We start from the raw sequence: 17,307 nt of genomic DNA, 5'->3' as shown, positions 1-17,307 counted from the left end.
GCCCTGGAAGGCATCCCCTCTTTCGTCTTCGTTCATCGGTAACTTTACTTGGAGCTATATTTTTATTCGCCACATGATATGTGTTTTGCTTGGAGCATCAATTTATTTTGTTAGGATTTGCTTGCTGTTTGAATAAAGTATCAAGATCTGAAATTATTAAATGTTAGAGAGTCTTCACATAGTTGCATAATTATTCGACTACTCATTGATCTTCACTTATATCTTTCGGAGTAGTTTGTCATTTGCTCTAGTGCTTCACTTATATCTTTTAGAGCATGGTGGTAGTTTTATTTTGAAGAAATATATGAACTCTCATGGTTCACTTAGATTATTTTGAGAGTCTTAAATAGCATGGTAATTTGCTTAAAATCCTAATATGCTAGGTATTCAAGAATAATAAAATTCTCTTATGAGTGTGTTGAATACTATGAGAAGTTTGATACTTGATAATTGTTTTGAGATATGGAGATGGTGATATTAGAGTCTTGCTAGTTGAGTGGTTATGAATTTGAGAAATACTTGTGTTGAAGTTTGTGATTCCCGTAGCATGCACGTATGGTGAACCGTTATGTGATGAAGTCGGAGCATGATTTATTTATTGATTGTCCTCCTTATGAGTGGCGGCCGGGGACGAGCGATGGTATTTTCCTACCAATCTATCCCCCTAGGATCATGCGCGTAATACTTTGTTTCGATAACTAATAGATTTTTGCAATAAGTATGTGAGTTCTTTACGACTAATGTTGAGTCGATGGATTATACGCACTCTCACCCTTCCACCCTTGCTAGTCTCTCTAGTACCGCGCAACTTTCGCCGGTACCATAAACCCACCATATACCTTCCTCAAAACAGCCACCATACCTACCTATTATGGCATTTCCATAGCCATTCCGAGATATATTTCCATGCAACTTTCCACCATTCCATTATCATGACACATTCATCATTGTCATATTGCTTAGCATGATCATGTAGTTGACATAGTATTTGTGGCAAAGCCACTGTTCATGATTCTTTCATACTTGTCACTCTTGATTCATTGCATATCCCGATACACCGCCGGAGGCATTCGTATAGAGTCATACTTTGTTCTAGTATCGAGTTGTAATCATTGAGTTGTAAATAAATAGAAGTGTGATGGTCATCATTAATAGAGCATTGTCTCAAATAAAAAAAAGAAAGGCCAAATAAAAAAAAGAAAGGCCAAATAAAAAAGAGAAAGGCCATAAAAAAGAAAGGCCAAAAAAAGAAGGGGACAATGCTACTATCCTTTTACCACACTTGTGCTTCAAAGTAGCACCATGATCTTCATGATAGAGAGTCTCCTATGTTGTCACTTTCATATACTAGTGGGAATCTTTCATTATAGAACTTGGCTTGTATATTCCAATGATGGGCTTCCTCAAAATGCCCTAGGTCTTCGTGAGCAAGCGAGTTGGATGCACACCCACTAGTTTCTTTTGTTGAGCTTTCATATACTTATAGCTCTAGTGCATCCGTTGCATGGCAATCCCTACTCACTCACATTGATATCTATTGATGGGCATCTCCATAGCCCGTTGATACGCCTAGTCGATGCGAGACTATCTTCTCCCTTTTTTTCCTCTCCACAACCACCATTCTATTCCACCTATAGTGCTATATCCATGGCTCACGCTCATGTATTGCGTGAAGATTGAAAAAGTTTGAGAACATCAAAAGTATGAAACAATTGCTTGGCTTGTCATCGGGGTTGTGCATGATTTAAATATTTTGTGTGGTGAAGATAGAGCATAGCCAGACTATATGATTTTGTAGGGATAGCTTTCTTTGGCCATGTTATTTTGAGAAGACATAATTGCTTTATTAGTATGCTTGAAGTATTATTATTTTTATGTCAATGTAAATTTTTTTCTTGAATCTTTTGAAATTATGCCAACAAGCATTCCACATCAAAAATTATCATTTTTATCATTTACCTACTCGAGGACGAGCAGGAATTAAGCTTGGGGATGCTTGATACGTCTCCAACGTATCTATAATTTTTGATTGCTCCATGCTATATTATCTACTGTTTTGGGCAATATTGGGCTTTTATTATCCATTTTTATATTACTTTTGGGACTAATCTATTAACCGGAGGCCCAACCCAGATTTGCTGTTTTATGCCTATTTCAGTGTTTTGAAGAAAAGGAATATCAGACGGAGTCGAAATGGAACGAAATCAATTGGAGAAGTTATTTTTGGAAGGAAACACACCTGATGAACTTGGACCCCACGTCAGAAGATACGGGAGCTGCCCACGAGGATGGGGGGCGCCCCCCATAGGGCGCGCCCCCTGCCTCGTGGGGCCCCCGTGGCTCCCCTGCCGTGCTTCTTCTGCCTATATAAGTCCATATACCCTAAAACTTCCAGAACAAAAAAAAGATCGGGAGTTCCGCCGCCGCAAGCCTCTGTAGCCACCAAAAGTCAATCGGGACCCCGTTCCGGCACCCTGCCGGAGGGGGAATCCCTCTCTGGTGGCCATCTTCATCATCCCGGTGCTCTCCATGACGAGGAGTGAGTAGTTCTCCCTCGGGGCTGAGGGTATGTACCAGTAGCTATGTGTTTGATCTCTCTCTCTCTCTCTCTCTCTCTCTCTCGTGTTCTTGATTTGGCACGATCTTGATGTGTTGGATCTTATGTTTCTCCTCCCCCTCTTCTCTCTTGTAATGAATTGAGTTTCCCCTTTGGAGTTATCTTATCGGATTGAGTCTTTAAAGACTTGAGAACACTTGATGTATGTCTTGCCGTGGATATCTGTGGTGACAATGGGATACCACGTGCCACTTGATGTATGTTTTGGCGACCAACTTGCGGGTTCCGCCCATGAACCTATGCATAGGGGTTGGCACATGTTTTCGTCGTGATTCTCCGGTAGAAACTTTGGGGCACTCTTTGAGGTTCTATGTGTTGGTTGAATAGATGAATTGAGATTGTGTGATGCATATCGTATAATCATGCCCACGGATACTTGAGGTGACAATGGAGTATCTAGGTGACATTAGGGTTTTGGTTGATTTGTGTCTTAAGGTGTTATTCTAGTACGAACTCTAGGGCTGTTTGTGACACTTATAGGAATAGCCCAACGGTTTGATTGGAAAGAATAACTTGGAGGTGGTTTCGTACCCTACCATAATCTCTTCGTTCGTTCTCCGCTATTAGTGACTTTGGAGTGACTCTTTGTTGCATACTTGCATGTTGAGGGATAGTTTTATGATTTAATTATGTTAGTATTGTTGAGAGGACTTACACTAGTGAAAGTATGAACCCTGGGTCTTATTTCCACACATTGCAATACCGTTTACGCTCACTTTTATCACTTGCTACCTTGCTGTTTTTATAATTTCAGATTACAAATACCTTTATCTACCATCCATATACCACTTGTATCACCATCTCTTCGCCGAACTAGTGCACCTATACAATTTACCATTGTATTGGGTGTGTTGGGGACACAAGAGACTCTTTGTTATTTGGTTGCAGGGTTGCTTGAGAGAGACCATCTTCATCCTACGCCTCCTACGGATTGATAAACCTTAGTTCATCCACTTGAGGGAAATTTGCTACTGTCCTACAAACCTCTGCACTTGGAGGCCCAACAACGTCTACAAAAAGTAGGTTGTGTAGTAGACATCATCGGCGCTTGGGTTGCTTCTTGGAGGGGTCATCCTCCGTTGTCTCTTCGCCATTGCCTTCTTTGGGGGTGTCCACCATGTATATATCATATGATGAGGTGGCGGTCCAGCGCCCTATGGGCGGTGGTTCCTGTTCGTCTCCTGCATCGTCGTCCATACCGTCGATGTCTTCGGATTCGAAGTCGAGCATGTCGGTTGAATCATCGACAATGGCTACTAAGTGGGTGGTGGGTGGGCAGCGAATTTCTTCGTCGTTCGCATCCCATTCTAGCTGGACATAGTTCGGCCAAGGTTCTCCTGACAAGGAGAGAGACCTTAATGAATTTAGCACGTCGCTGAAAGGCGAGTGCTGTAAGATATCCGCGGAGGTGAACTCCTTGATCGGCGCCCAATCGGATCTGATAGGCACGGATGCAGGCGGCTCGGAGTCCGTGGCCGGAGACGAATCCAGTGGTTCGGCAACACGGCTCTCGTAAGGAGTGAAGTCAGTATCCGGCTCCATCACCACTGAGAGTGCGGCCTCCATGGCGGGGTCTATCCCTCCGTCCTCAGATGGCGCAATTTGCTCCGGATTGAAGGCCGGAGTAGTTGTAGGTGTGATCTCCCGAACAATGTCCGACGGTAGAGCTAAATCATGCTCGTCGTGATCGTGCAGTGCACCTGACATGGGCTCGAATCCGTCGAAGATCAAGTCTTCGCGGATGTCGGCAGTGTAGTTTAGGTTTCCGAACCTGACCTGATGGTCAGGGGCGTAGCTCTTGATCTGCTCCAGATGGCCAAGCGAGTTGGCCTGCAGTGCGAAGCCGCCGAATACGAGGATCTGTCCGGGGAGGAAAACCTCACCCTGGACTGCATCGTTACTGATGCTCGAAGGAGCCATCAAGCCTTATGGTGACGACACAGTGGAACTCTCAATGAAAGCACCAATGTTGGTGTCAAAACCGGTGGATCTCGGGTAGGAGGTCCCGAACTGTGCATCTAAGGCGGATGGTAACAGGAGGCGGGGGACACGACGTTTACCCAGGTTCGGGCCCTCTTGATGGAGGTAATACCCTACGTCCTGCTTGATTGATCTTGATGATACGAGTATTACAAGAGTTGATCTACCACGAGATCGTAGAGGCTAAACCCTAGAAGCTAGCCTATGGTATGATTGTATGTTGTCCTACGGACTAAACCCTCCGGTTTATATAGACACCAGAGGGGGCTAGGGTTACACAAAGTCGATTACAAGGGAGGAGATCCACATATCCGTATTGCCAAGCTTGCCTTCCACGCCAAGGAAAGTCCCATCCGGATACGGGACAAAGTCTTCAATCTTGTATCTTCATAGTCCAACAGTCCGGCCAAAGGATATAGTCCGGCTGTCCGGAGACCCCCTAATCCAGAACTCCCTCAGTGAGCACATTCATGGCGCTACGTCGGGCGTCGTCCAAGGGGCCAAGAACCTGGCTATTTAAGCCAGACGGCAAGGACAAACCATATTTGCCCTCATTTCCCTCCTTTCCCTCCCGTCCATGGCGCCACCGCTTCCCTGTCCGTGTCCCCTTCTGCTCCGACCTCGCCGTCTTTCATGGTCAAGAAGAAGGCCACATATTACAAAATGCTGACATCAGAGCATCAAGGAAGAGATCTTGGTGGAGAGGCACGTCGTCAAGGCACGTCCCGCTGCTCACATTATGGAGAAGGAGTAGGAGGCAGGAATGGAGGAGGTGGAGGTGGAGGGCGGCATACATGGATGTTGAGCCCGACGGATTTGGAATGAAGGAGGCGGTGGAGTAGTTCCACCTCGCCCAAGCCACATATGTGCGGTTATAGGTGAAGCACACGAGCGTTGTCGCCTTCGTGACGCTAGTCGTCAATCCTGGTCTCGTGACCAAAAACCAGGCCGCGTTATCCACCTCAACGGCATGAGGTGGGAGCGGCTCTTCACGGACGATGACGACAATGAGAAGGGGGCACCCGAGATTCATCCCGCCACCAATGTTCACAAGACCGGCCGCTCTAGCAAGGGGGTCATCGACATCTCCCATGACAATGAATATTATTTTAGGGTAGGTTGTTTTCAAATGTAGTTCATTTTATCTTTGTATCATGGACTAAATATGATCAAACAAACATTGCATGAAATTGTATGGAAATGAGGTTTTATAAATGAGAGTGTGGTTGCCTGAACTAACAAAGAGGAGTAGCCGAGCGTGTCCACGGACATACATAGGCCCTGTTTGGATTCTCTAACTCAGTTAGAGGTTAGAGTTAGATTCTAACCATGAACTAACCCTGAACTAACTCTAGCTAGAGAGGTGTTTGGATGGCAGGATTAGATGGAGCGCGGATACGGCGAGCCGCCTTCACGGACAGTGCGAGAGGCAGGGAGGGAGAGGACGAGAAGCTTCGAGGAAGTGGGGAGGGATCTGCTGCAGGAAGAGCGAGAGAAAAATGTGTTTTTAGTGGTCCCAAGAAGAACTAACCCAAATAAGCACCTCTTGGGTGGGTTAGATTTTTTGAATGGGTTAGATGCATCTAACCCAAACTAACCCTCCGGTTTGGATATTTTTAGGTTAGTTGAGTCCAAACTAAACCAAACTAAGTCTAACCCATGAATCCAAACAGACCATAGAAGTAAAAAAGATAAAAAAAAAGATGCTCTTGCATCTCCTTTACTCCCTCCATCCAGGTGCATAGGGCGCCTAAGAAAAAGCTCTGCGATTTAGGTGGGTTGAAATTGGACGAGAGCGCGGGCAGATTTCCCTCAAAATCGAATCTGAATTTGGAAATTAATCCTGTCATTAGTGTTGGGAAGGAGCGCCATGGAAACATGCATCATGCATGATTGCTTTCACATAGGAAAAGAGGCGGTACAGAGGAGAGAGAAGAAGCAACATGCATGCTGTTTGCTTTCACATCGGAGATTACTAGAAGGTGGACCGGTGGGAGATTAGAAGAAGGAGCGCGTCCTGGTGGAGCGAACAGAAAAAAAACAAGATGGTTTAAATAAACAAGAAGTATTACGTCTAACATTTTTAGAATTTTAGAATTCTCTTAGGTGCCTTATGCACCTGAACGGAGGGAGTACGTTCAACAGAGGGCACACGTGAAATTTTCTAAGCTAGGCGCGCCTCGGCTCCACTTACATGACGGCGACGTGCCGGTGTGGCGTCGCTGGCATCGTCGGTTTTGGTGTTCGGCTGGATTTTTTAATATAACAACTCGCTGGGCTGCCAAATACGCCTGAATTTGAGTGTGTGTCCTGGATGGCTCGTCACTCATGTGCCGAATTTGATGCCCGCCGCCCGCCGCCAGCGACATGGCGTTCTCTGGCCTTGTGCGTGTCTAACCTGGACGAACCATTTCAAGCATGGTTAATAGTATAGGCAGCTGCTGGCTATAAGCCATTGTTATGTCATTTAGAATTCATCTTATAGCTAACATATATAATAATAGATAAAAAATATACTACTTTTTTATTATGTGGCCCACATTTTATTTTCAGAAAGTGCCTAGAAGCACGCAGGGATGAAGCCAGGAATTTAGTATAAGGGGGCGAGCTCCACACTTAAGCTCTTGCAGACCGGTGAGGACTGGCCAAACCAAAATACTTCATATAGCATGCTAAAAAGTCTAAATTCGAACTCATGTTTTCATAGGTGTAATTAAAGACTGAAAAATTACTACCAAATCGCTCGTATTCGACACAAGAAATTTAATTCCCAAATAAGTTATATACTAACTGACTTGAAATATAATTTTTATGTCGATCAAATCATTCATATTAGGCAACAAAAATGTAGAGATTTGAATCCGAGGTTAATTACGGGAGTGGGCGTACCATGGAGACAGTAAGCCCTGTGGTCGGTCATGGCAGTGGTGGTGCTTCCTCTAATCTTCTCTATGATGGTTGATGACAGTGATCAATTGGGGATTTGTAAAGATAAAGACAAACTATGCACCGATGCAGCCATGACGGATCATAATTAGTCTCCTTTTGATCTTCGCTTAGAGGCCGAAGCAAATTTTCCCTAGCGGCGGACCGGCGGTAGTAGGCAGAGACTCACACAGTGTAGGCAGATCGCGCGATGCATTTGGTAGCGATAAAATCGCGTTGATCGCAACAACTGGGAAGCGAGCAACTGCATGCGTGGTTGCGTGATGTTGTGGCGCTAATTTTCCTTGGTCCCTCGATGGGGTGGTAGTGGGCTATTTCTTCTCTTATGTTTAAGGTAATATCATTGGTAGTCACATAACTTGCGTCGGATGTGCAGTTTGATGCTAAAACTTTAAAAATACGGTTTTTTGGTCATCTAACTTGTGTTTCGGTGCAAATACAGTCACTCTGGCTGTCTGCACGCGTATCCACCGCCGGCGTGGCACGCATGTTAGCGTAATGCATTTTTACACATAAACCCCTTGATATTTAATTACGCACAAAGTCCCTCAAATAAAATAAAAAAGCCTCCAGCCGATGGTTTTGAACCCACTACCACCTAATAATACACTGGCATGTAAATCCACCTCATCAGCACATGTTGACCTTAGAAGTGCACTACTAATTTTTTTTAAAAGGAGGCCATCGACTAATAAATATTTAATTATACACATATAAGCCTCAAGTGAATGACAGGTGCAATAGGATTGTGGTCAACGCTGTCAACTTTTCTTGGTCAATCAGATAAATGGGCCCAAATGCCACTAACTGGTTATTAAGGTTAGAGTCTAACTGGATAATTTAGGATTGGGGCCACAAGCCAGTGGGACACTAACAACATGTTAGGCTAATCTATGCAGGGCCCGCATGTCCGTCGGTCAACCATGGGTTCTTCACCCGCACGTGGATAATTTTTCCAAAAAAGGTGCCTGACGGAGTTGATCTACCTTGAACATGGCCGCGCATGAGCTAACCACTGCACCAAGCACCTATTTGTGTTCATAAAGAGAGACTGAATTTTCTATTTTTGCAATAATGACGACTACTCATACCGTACATCTTTTGGCACATTATAGCCGTACTGAGTGTTGTACTGCGGTATGGTTGAATTTAAGTCCTTCATGTTGTGAGGAGCAGTTGGCTTGGGATTGTAACCCTATACTTTTGGAATAAAATTCCCTTTCACCCCGCAAAAAAATGACGACTATTTGTATCCAAAATTTTTGGAATGAATTTCTATTAAGAGAAAAATTGTTAGAGACCGAATTTTTTGAATTTAAACAAGAGAAGCTAGTCTAAAAATACATGAACGTAACTTAAATCCTTAGATAGGCATGCCATATAAGCACGGGATACGTCCCGATACGGACAAAGTGACCATATTCGCACAAAATGACAAGTTATGTGACCACAATTATGTATTTTATAAGTTTTGTAACCAAACTGAACATTAAGCGCAAGTTGTATGACTTTCAATGATATTACCTCCTTATGTTTTGGTCCATTATCTGCTATATACGCAATGGCTGGGCTTTATCTGCTATATACGCAATGGCTGGGCCGAGAGCTCCTATTAGACGCATTCTGCGTCAAACAACTAGCGAAAAGGAGCCAACCAGTAGACCTATCAAGTGTTGGTTGTTAAAACGTGAAGCGTGCTGGTATAAGTACTATTACCAATGAAGAATCTGGACAGTTTTTTAAAAAAATTCAAATTTCCTTTGAAATAGTGATTTTTTAACAAACGAGCAATGTTTCAAAATACGATAGATTTTTTAACAACTCGGACATATTTTCAAATTTCAGAAAATAAAACAAACGACGTGAACATTTTTCGACAGATTTGTTTAAAAAATTCCTGATAATTTTTTGAAAAACTGAACCTTTATAGAATCTTGAGAACAAAAGTTTGATAATGGGAACAATTTTTCAAAAGCACAAACGTTTTTGAACGTACGATTACGCAAACAAATTTTGAACCAGAATTAGTTGCTGTAGTGAACAACATTTTGAACGTACGATTACGCAAACAAATTTTCTGAAGACGAGAAAAATTTGAGTTTCTCAATCATTTCTGGAATTTGTGACATTTCTTTAAAGCACAAACATTTTCTGAATCTTGAGAACAAATTTTGAAATGGAGAACAAATTTGGAAGTGTGAACCATTTTTTAAAGCACAAAACATTTTTGAATCTTCAGAACAATTTTGAAAAATCCCGAACAAATTTTGGAGCGCGAACAATTTTTTAAAGCACGAACATTTTTTGAATCTTGAGAACAAATTTTGAAGTGTGAACAATTTTTTAAAGCACAAACATTTTTTAATCTTGAGAACAATTTTGAAAAACCCCGAACAAATTTGGAAGAGCGAACAAGTTTTTAAAGCACAAACATTTTTTAATCTTGAGAACAATTTTGAAAAATCCCGAACAAATTTGGAAGAGAGAACAATTTTCTAAAGCACGAACATTTTTTTAATCTTGAGAACAAATTTTGAAACATAAAACAATTTTGAAAAATCCCAAACAAATTTGGAAGAGCGAACAATTTTTTAAATCACGAACATTTTTTGAATCTTGAGAACAAATTTTAAAACAGAGAACAATTTTGAAAAATCCCAAACAAATTTGGAAGCGCGAATATTTTATGAAAACGTGAACATCTTATGAAATCTGGTACATTTTCCGCATTTCGAAAGTTTTGAACTTTTTTGTGTAACGAGAAATTTTTTTGAATTTTGAGAACATTTTTCGAAAACTGAACTTTTTATAAAAAATACGAACAAAAATTGAATATTTTGAATTTATTTTGAAGAAAAGAGAAGAAATAGAAAAAAAACAAAAAAGTCAGAATTTTTTTCGAAGTTGTGAACAAAATTTTGAAAATGCGAACACTATTTCAGAAATATGAACAAATTTTGACAAAAAGATCATTTTTGAAAATTCTAAACCATATTTGAAGTTTTTGAAAAGCTTAAAAAGAAAAAGGAAAAAAATTTAAAAAGAAAAAACAAAGAAAACAAGAAAAAAGAAATAACAAAATAAGATTGTGAAGGAAAACCAGAAAGAACCAGTAGAAGGAACTGGTTTTAAGTTTTATCGTCGCTTTCAGTTTCTTTAAGTTTAGCTTTGTTATTCGTTTACATCCACGAGTCGGTCGTGATGGCTACCGCGGCGTGTACCTCTACAGGAGGTCGTTAGTTCGATCCCTGTTCCGACCATTTTTCACGGTTTTTTAATATCACGAAGCGAAACCAGTTAAATGGGCCGGCCCAGGGTAAGCTGCGCCCTATGCGAAGCGGCGACTACTTGCCGCAGTAAGCGGCGAATAGGAAATTCCGGTTGGGCCTGCTCCCAGGGAGGACCTCACGTTGTTACACGAGATGGCCTCGATAGGGGGGGCAAAGACTAAAAAAACACGTCAGGAAGACGACTAACTACGCATGTACCTAATCGCTACAAGAGATCAGGAAATCGTCAGGGGGAGTCTTGCCCCCCCTCTTCCCCCCTTAGATTCGTCTCTGGGAACACGTGTTAGAGCTGACTCTTCACGAAGAGCCTGCTCATCTTTTTTTTCTCTTTCCTCCAACTAAACACAAATATACTAGTTTATTTTTTATAGTCCGCTGACTCAGCTCTATTATACTTGCTTTTACAGGGTTTTTTCCGTCAGCGCTGGGTCTTGTCGGCGTGATATAACTGCCTGACTATCTTCAGATACCTGCCGTAAGTTATTGTATATAATGTCACGAGGCTCTTAAAGCGCTGGCCACCATGTGTATGGAGGGCATTGCATTGGCTCTACCATGGTGTGATATGCCTGATCATTGTCGAGTCCGATTGCTTGGAGTTGGTGAAGATGGAGCAGAGTAAGGACTATGATCTGTCGAGATATGCGTCCCTAGTGCATGAAACTAGGACCTGTAATGAATAGTTCGACAAACTTACATTGCTCGTGTTATATGGGAAGCAACTAGTATAGAATCTGCACTTGTGGTGCAAAAATAGAAAAACGCATTCTGGGCCATTGGATTGAAGATGAATGGCACAGAGGTACCTCCTGCCACTTAATGTACATTTTTACGAAACCCCCCCACTAATAGTCAGATATAAAACATGACTTTCACTGTAAACACCTCACCTTTCTCATATTCGTTCATTTTGTCCTTGGTATATAAGACTAATTTTCAAATCGTCACAGCGTTGATGCTTCGGCTTTATACTTGTCTAATGGATGGTTTCATGTATATATAAGTACAGTACTGGTTTCTACTATATGTCTATCAATCGTGCAAGAAAACTAAACAAGTTGGTTACCAAAGTGTGTCAATATGTATCACAAATATAAGTGAAGGTGAGAAAATTAAGTCAAGCTAGACCATTTCAGGCACATGTTAGACTGGACAATTCCAAGCACAAATATTGGAATTATTTGAGTACATGTCAAGCTAGACCATCAGTTGCACAAATATTCGAGTACACGTCAAACTAGACCCTTCCTGAGCACACATATTTGTCAATCTGGCGCATCCACAAGAGACATACATACATATGAAGTGATACATAAGTTGACATGATCATTTCTAGTGCATGACCAGTAAGAATGAGTGCAAAGGACTTAAGGATCACAACTGAACAAGCATTGCTTTAAAAAATTGTGTCAGCTTTGCTATCCTGATGGTATATGACAGAATGTTCTTCTCTTGCCGCCAGTTATACTGTTTCTTGCTCTTGGAACTTCATATGCCTGGGAAAGATCACACAAAACAAATACTGTTTTTATTTGCTTAGAACCATGTGAGACAGTAACAACTAAGATTCTCTAGAAGCTGCAAATAATTCTTCAAAATGACCCAAGAGCAACCGCAGGGGCAGTTAGTACTAGTCAACGAGCTCTAAACTACTCATCATACCCGGAGCATAACATGTGTTCTACACCAAAATCCAGATGTCTGACTTCTCAATCTCCTGAAACAAAACAAATTCAGAAGTCTCTCCAATTGCATGGTTGCAAATTAGAAGGCTACAGGCTGCACCACGCATGCTGGTGCAGCTCAGGCAGCTAGCTAGCTAGCTCTCTCTGCTCTGCATCTGTACTTCTACTGTTTCTGTAATGTTGTTAAACCCTTGTTGGCTAACTGTTAGTCACAAATACACATATATCTATTATTTGATGTCTCCAATCGAGGTATCTCCCACCAGCTAGCTACTGGAGTGTGAAACAATTGACCGGCGTCAGCTCATCAAAAGCCTTGAGTTTTGTTAGTTAAATCTGCAATATGCATACCCCCATGCCAGCAAGCACACTATCTCAGAACAACAACAAATTCTTAACTAGCTAGCTAACCAAACATGGCGCAGGTTAATTAGATGGACGAGACATTATTGCGTCGGCTTGATTTTGCCGGATATGCATATGTTGTCCCACCATTGACGAGTTTCCCCACAACATGTCACTTGTGCTCCATAATCAAGGGAAATTATATTCACTTTTCAATCACCGGTTGAAAGCAATTCAACTAGAAGCTAGCTAAATTTAGCTAATAATTTCACCGATGTACGCGTAAGATCCGCAATTGAAGGATTGCCAAATTGATAACTCTGTGCACTCTCGGCATACTTCCCCTAGCTAGATCCATAGTCAATTCAGTCAAAGACATGTGCACTGCCTCTGAAATATTCATGCTTTGATTCAATACTCACTCCGATCCAAAATAAACCACGACACTTATTTTTGGATCGGGGGGAGTAGCATATACATGGCACAATAGATTAAATGGAACTATGTTGTGTAGTACAAGCAGTAAATTATTCTGTGCATTCAAAATTGTTACATGTGATGGGTAAACATAGAACATGAGGTAAACCCGCGCTTACGTTGGCTGGGCATGTGCCCAGACTCGATAACAAACTAGACTTCCCCATTAGATAGAAATATATGGGTGAGAGAGAAGATACCTTGATACTGAGCCAGTGAGGGGATGGAGTCAGGAAGAAGAGCTGGCGCGTGTAGCCGTCTGGGCTGCGTATTCTCTAACAACTCTGTGCCGCGGGTCTTCGGATCTGTCGCGAACCCATCGGAGTCCGGCATGGTGGAGGCCAGACGGTGACCTAGGCAGTTGTGCGCGAGGCGGCCGCGGCCATCGACGAGGACGACTAGCGACGGCCGACGAATCCCTGCGATGATGCGCCGCGCGACGTTGGGCCTGGCCGGGAGGCGGATCCACGCGACCTTGAAGCCGGAGCGGAAGACAGGAGGTAGGGAGAAGAAGCTGTGGAGGGGAGCCAACACCGGATCTGGCCAGGACCGCCGACAGCGTCGCTCGCCGGCTGGAGAGGTCGAGAAGGCCGATGGAGGATTAGGGATCTGAGAAGGATCCGAAGAGAAAACATGAGGACCAGAGGGATGTTTTTGCATAGAATTATGTAACCGTGAGTACAGATTCCTCCACCTAGAGCCTTACCATTCATCCCAAATCCAATGGTCCAGAATCCTTTTTCTATTTTTGCATCAGATAACCAGATTCTATACTAGTCGTTCTCTGTTATATGTGGTACCAAAACATTGTTAGTCATTTTTATGGCAAATTAAGCGTGTCTAGCTTCGATCCGGGCCTGCCAGTGTAGAGGAGCTGTGTCTGTGTTGTTGATTGAGTAATAGTCTTTTTCCATCAAAAGAAAACTAGCCAAGGCATGTACTCTTAGAAACCATTAGTTGTGGCACTATATACTTTCAAAGTACTCCCTTCGTTCGAAAATACTTGTCATTGAAATGGATGTATCTAAATGTATTTTAGTTGTAGATACATCCATTTTCATCCATTTTAATGACAAGTAATTCCGGACGGAGAGAGTATTACTCTCTCCTTTTCAGCAATAGTTAATTCTGGACGGAGGGGATAGTATTTGATCACCATTACACAACCACCACACATTACACAACCATGGATACTACTTCCTTCGTTCATAAATATTTGTCGTTTTAGATATTTAAATGGATTATTACATAAGGATGTGTATATAGACATATTTTAAAGTGTAGATTTACTCATTTTGCTCCGTATATAGTCACTTGTCAAAATCTCTAGAAAAACAAATATTTAGAAGCGGAGGGAGTAGTAATTACTTTCTTCATAGTGATCTAAACGCTCTAATATTTTTTTTACATAGAGTACACGGCACATCACACATAAACGTTTGTACCAGACCATCAAATTTCAAAAGCCATTATTCACAGTAGTAACAAAAATAAATAAAAATCACACGGTCGTTCAATCATTCACGTATTCACAAACTAATTAACCCCTCGAAAGCACGCAGGGAGAAACTTGGTTCCACTAGTCTTCTTCTTGCCCTGATCCTCTGGTATCTTGGGCTCCTTACTGCTAATGGTGGCAGCGACATCGTCGTCGATGACCTTCCCGGTCAGAACCGGCGGGACGGGCAAGTTCTCCTCAGCGGGCTGCTCCAGCTCCCACTCACCAGTTGGCCCCAGCACCATCCCCTTGTTCCTTTCCACCCACCACGACTCCGGCACGAGGTTGTCATCCTTGAGGAAGGCGGAGGACTTGTTCACCAGCGCCACGCTCCGGTTCACCTGCAGCTTGAACTCGCCCTTCTCGCCGTTCCATCCGGCCACCGTGTGCAGGATACCCTGCAGGTTGTGGTAGTCGCCGACGTTGGTGGTGTCCGGCCTCACGTGGGGAGACTTCTTAGAGTTCACGGAGAGCTCGTCGCCGACGTTGGCGTAGCCGAGGAGGTTGCTCGGGTAGAGCGGGATGAGGTCGGGCTTGTTCCTGACGTGCAGCGCGCGGAGGCCGGGCAGCTCGTCGAACCGCTTCTTGAACTCCGGGTTGCCGACCTGCGGGCTCCCGAACACGATGGCCGTGACCGGGAAGTGGGCGTCGCCGACCTTGGACACGCCGTTGGCCACCATGTCGAAGGCGCAGAGCGTGGCGAGCGACGCGCCGAGGCTGTGGCCGGTGCAGACGATGCTGAGGCTCTCGCCCTTGTACTTGGCGACCAGCTCCCGCACCGCCGCCAGCAGCTGGTCGCGCGCGCTGTACTTGGAGAAGGGCGAGCGCTCGTCGGTGGACGTGTATATGACGTACCAGCCCTTCATGACGCGCGCGTGGCCGCGGGCCGGGTCGCCCTCCGGCAGGATGGCGTCGGGGGCGACCAGGTCGGGCTTGAGCACGTCCACCCACTCGAGGTTCCGGATGGTGCCGCGCAGCGCGACGTAGATGACGCGCTGGCCCGTGGCGGCCGCGGCGGCGTCGGTCGACACGGCGACGTAGCCGACCCAGTTGGACTCCTTGCTCCACGCCTCGCGGGAGAGGGAGTGCACCATGAGCCCCGGGGGCAGCCAGGTGGCCGCGGTGGCGTAGAGGTTGGCGGCCACGGATACGTCGGCCGCGGCGGGGAACTGCGTGCGGCTGAAGAGCGTGGCCCTGGAGAAGCGGCAGGTGCCGCAGTACTTGGAGTGGGGGTCGGAGTTGAAGGAGTCGTAGGTGACCTGGCAGAGGTCGCCGCAGAGGAGGACGAGGCGGCGGAGCGTGAGGTCGAGCGGGTCGAGGAGGCCGTCCCAGTGCGCGGAGCCCAGCAGCTCCGGCCACGCCGGAGCGCCATTGGCGCCGGCGCCGACCAGGGCGCTGGACAGGAGGACGCCTTGGCTCGCGTCCATGTGCGCGCTGAGAGCTGTGTGTGTGATGGGAAGAAGATTAGGTAGCGACTGGACAGGGCGGCAGGGGAGGTGCCCAGGTGGGGATGCTTTGAGTGGGTGCTACTAGTACTAGTGGTGCAGTATGGGTTCGCGCGAGTGGTCGTTTTTTTTTTTTTTTGAGCGTATCGCGCGAGTGGTCGTTGGCGTGGCGCCAGGTGAAGGGCCGGGAACATTTGCACCATCCCGTGTGAAGGTGCAAGACTGCCCGTTTCGGGCCGGGAACGCGGCAAAGCCATAAACTTTCCTTGCTTGTTTTGGTAGATTTTGGATGGATCATGCGTTCACCGGTTTGCCCGTTGCAGTCATAGGCCCTGGCATGACAACAAGTATGGTTACATCTCCGCATGCAGTACACCGTTTTCAATTAAAACCGCAGGATCCAAGAGTCGTGTATTCTCCTGAGCTAGCAGCCCGCCTCCGCTCGCCACTCCGGACGCAGCGGCCACAGCCCCTCCTCTGCCCTGCGGCGCCGCCATGGTTCCCACCCCCCATCACGGCGCCTCCCCAGGCGCTCGGACTCGCCCGTGCCTAGCGGTTCTTCCCCGGAACCGGATCTAGGGCTGCCTCGGCCGGCGTCAACGGCCCTCCCCGGTGCTTTGCCGTGAATCCTGCTGCGGGGTGAGTGCTCCCGCGCCGCGCCCTCGCTCTTCCTGGCGGTCCAAGGGCGGATCCACCCGCAGGGCAGTCGAGGCTTAGATCCATCGTGGTTAGGCCCTCCCTTGAGCCCCTCCCCCCTTTCCTCTTCGGGCGATGGGGATGGATGGACGGCGGTCAAGTCCCGGAAGGCGTGCCAAGCTGCCAAGACGACGGCGGTCCGAAGCAGACGCCAGCGGTTACACCGAGCAACCAGGGGTGCGGCCATCAATGGCCATGATGGGCGTGCGGGCTTCTTAAGCCGCTTCGACGGCCTCTGCTTTCGCTGCCTCAGCACCGAGCATCACCGTGTAGATTGCAGAGACCCGCTGCGTTGCATCATTTGCAAGCTGCCTGGGCATTTTGGTAG

General features: G+C 45.4%; 2 protein-coding genes across 2 annotated transcripts; both read right to left on the bottom strand.

Annotated features, from left to right (window-relative positions):
- Nucleotides 1–11,976: 11,976 nt before the first annotated feature.
- On the bottom strand, nt 11,977–14,015 carry LOC119268667. The gene is made up of 2 exons (XM_037550350.1): nt 13,541–14,015; nt 11,977–12,329 (listed from the first exon to the last, which is right to left on the bottom strand). Exons 1-2 carry the CDS (start codon nt 13,998–14,000, stop codon nt 12,322–12,324), a joined length of 468 nt encoding a protein of 155 aa, XP_037406247.1. The 5' UTR covers nt 14,001–14,015; the 3' UTR covers nt 11,977–12,321.
- A 689-nt stretch (nt 14,016–14,704) lies between these two features.
- Nucleotides 14,705–16,363, bottom strand: LOC119268666 (phospholipase A1-II 5-like). The gene has a single exon (XM_037550349.1). The coding sequence runs from the start codon at nt 16,263–16,265 to the stop codon at nt 14,877–14,879; it is 1,389 nt and encodes a 462-aa protein (XP_037406246.1). The 5' UTR covers nt 16,266–16,363; the 3' UTR covers nt 14,705–14,876.
- Between the last annotated feature and the right edge of the window lie 944 nt (nt 16,364–17,307).

The sequence above is a fragment of the Triticum dicoccoides genome, chromosome 3A, assembly GCF_002162155.2.
Source record: "Triticum dicoccoides isolate Atlit2015 ecotype Zavitan chromosome 3A, WEW_v2.0, whole genome shotgun sequence".
NCBI lineage: Eukaryota > Viridiplantae > Streptophyta > Magnoliopsida > Poales > Poaceae > Triticum > Triticum dicoccoides.
Note: the sequence above shows the minus strand (reverse complement) of the source record. Positions and strands in the feature narration are given on the sequence as shown.

Coding starts and splice junctions, on each gene's coding strand:
- LOC119268667 (XM_037550350.1), bottom strand. CDS start 14,000: ATGCAAAAACATCCCTCTGGTCCTCATGTTTTCTCTTCGGATCCTTCT.
- LOC119268666 (XM_037550349.1), bottom strand. CDS start 16,265: ATGGACGCGAGCCAAGGCGTCCTCCTGTCCAGCGCCCTGGTCGGCGCC.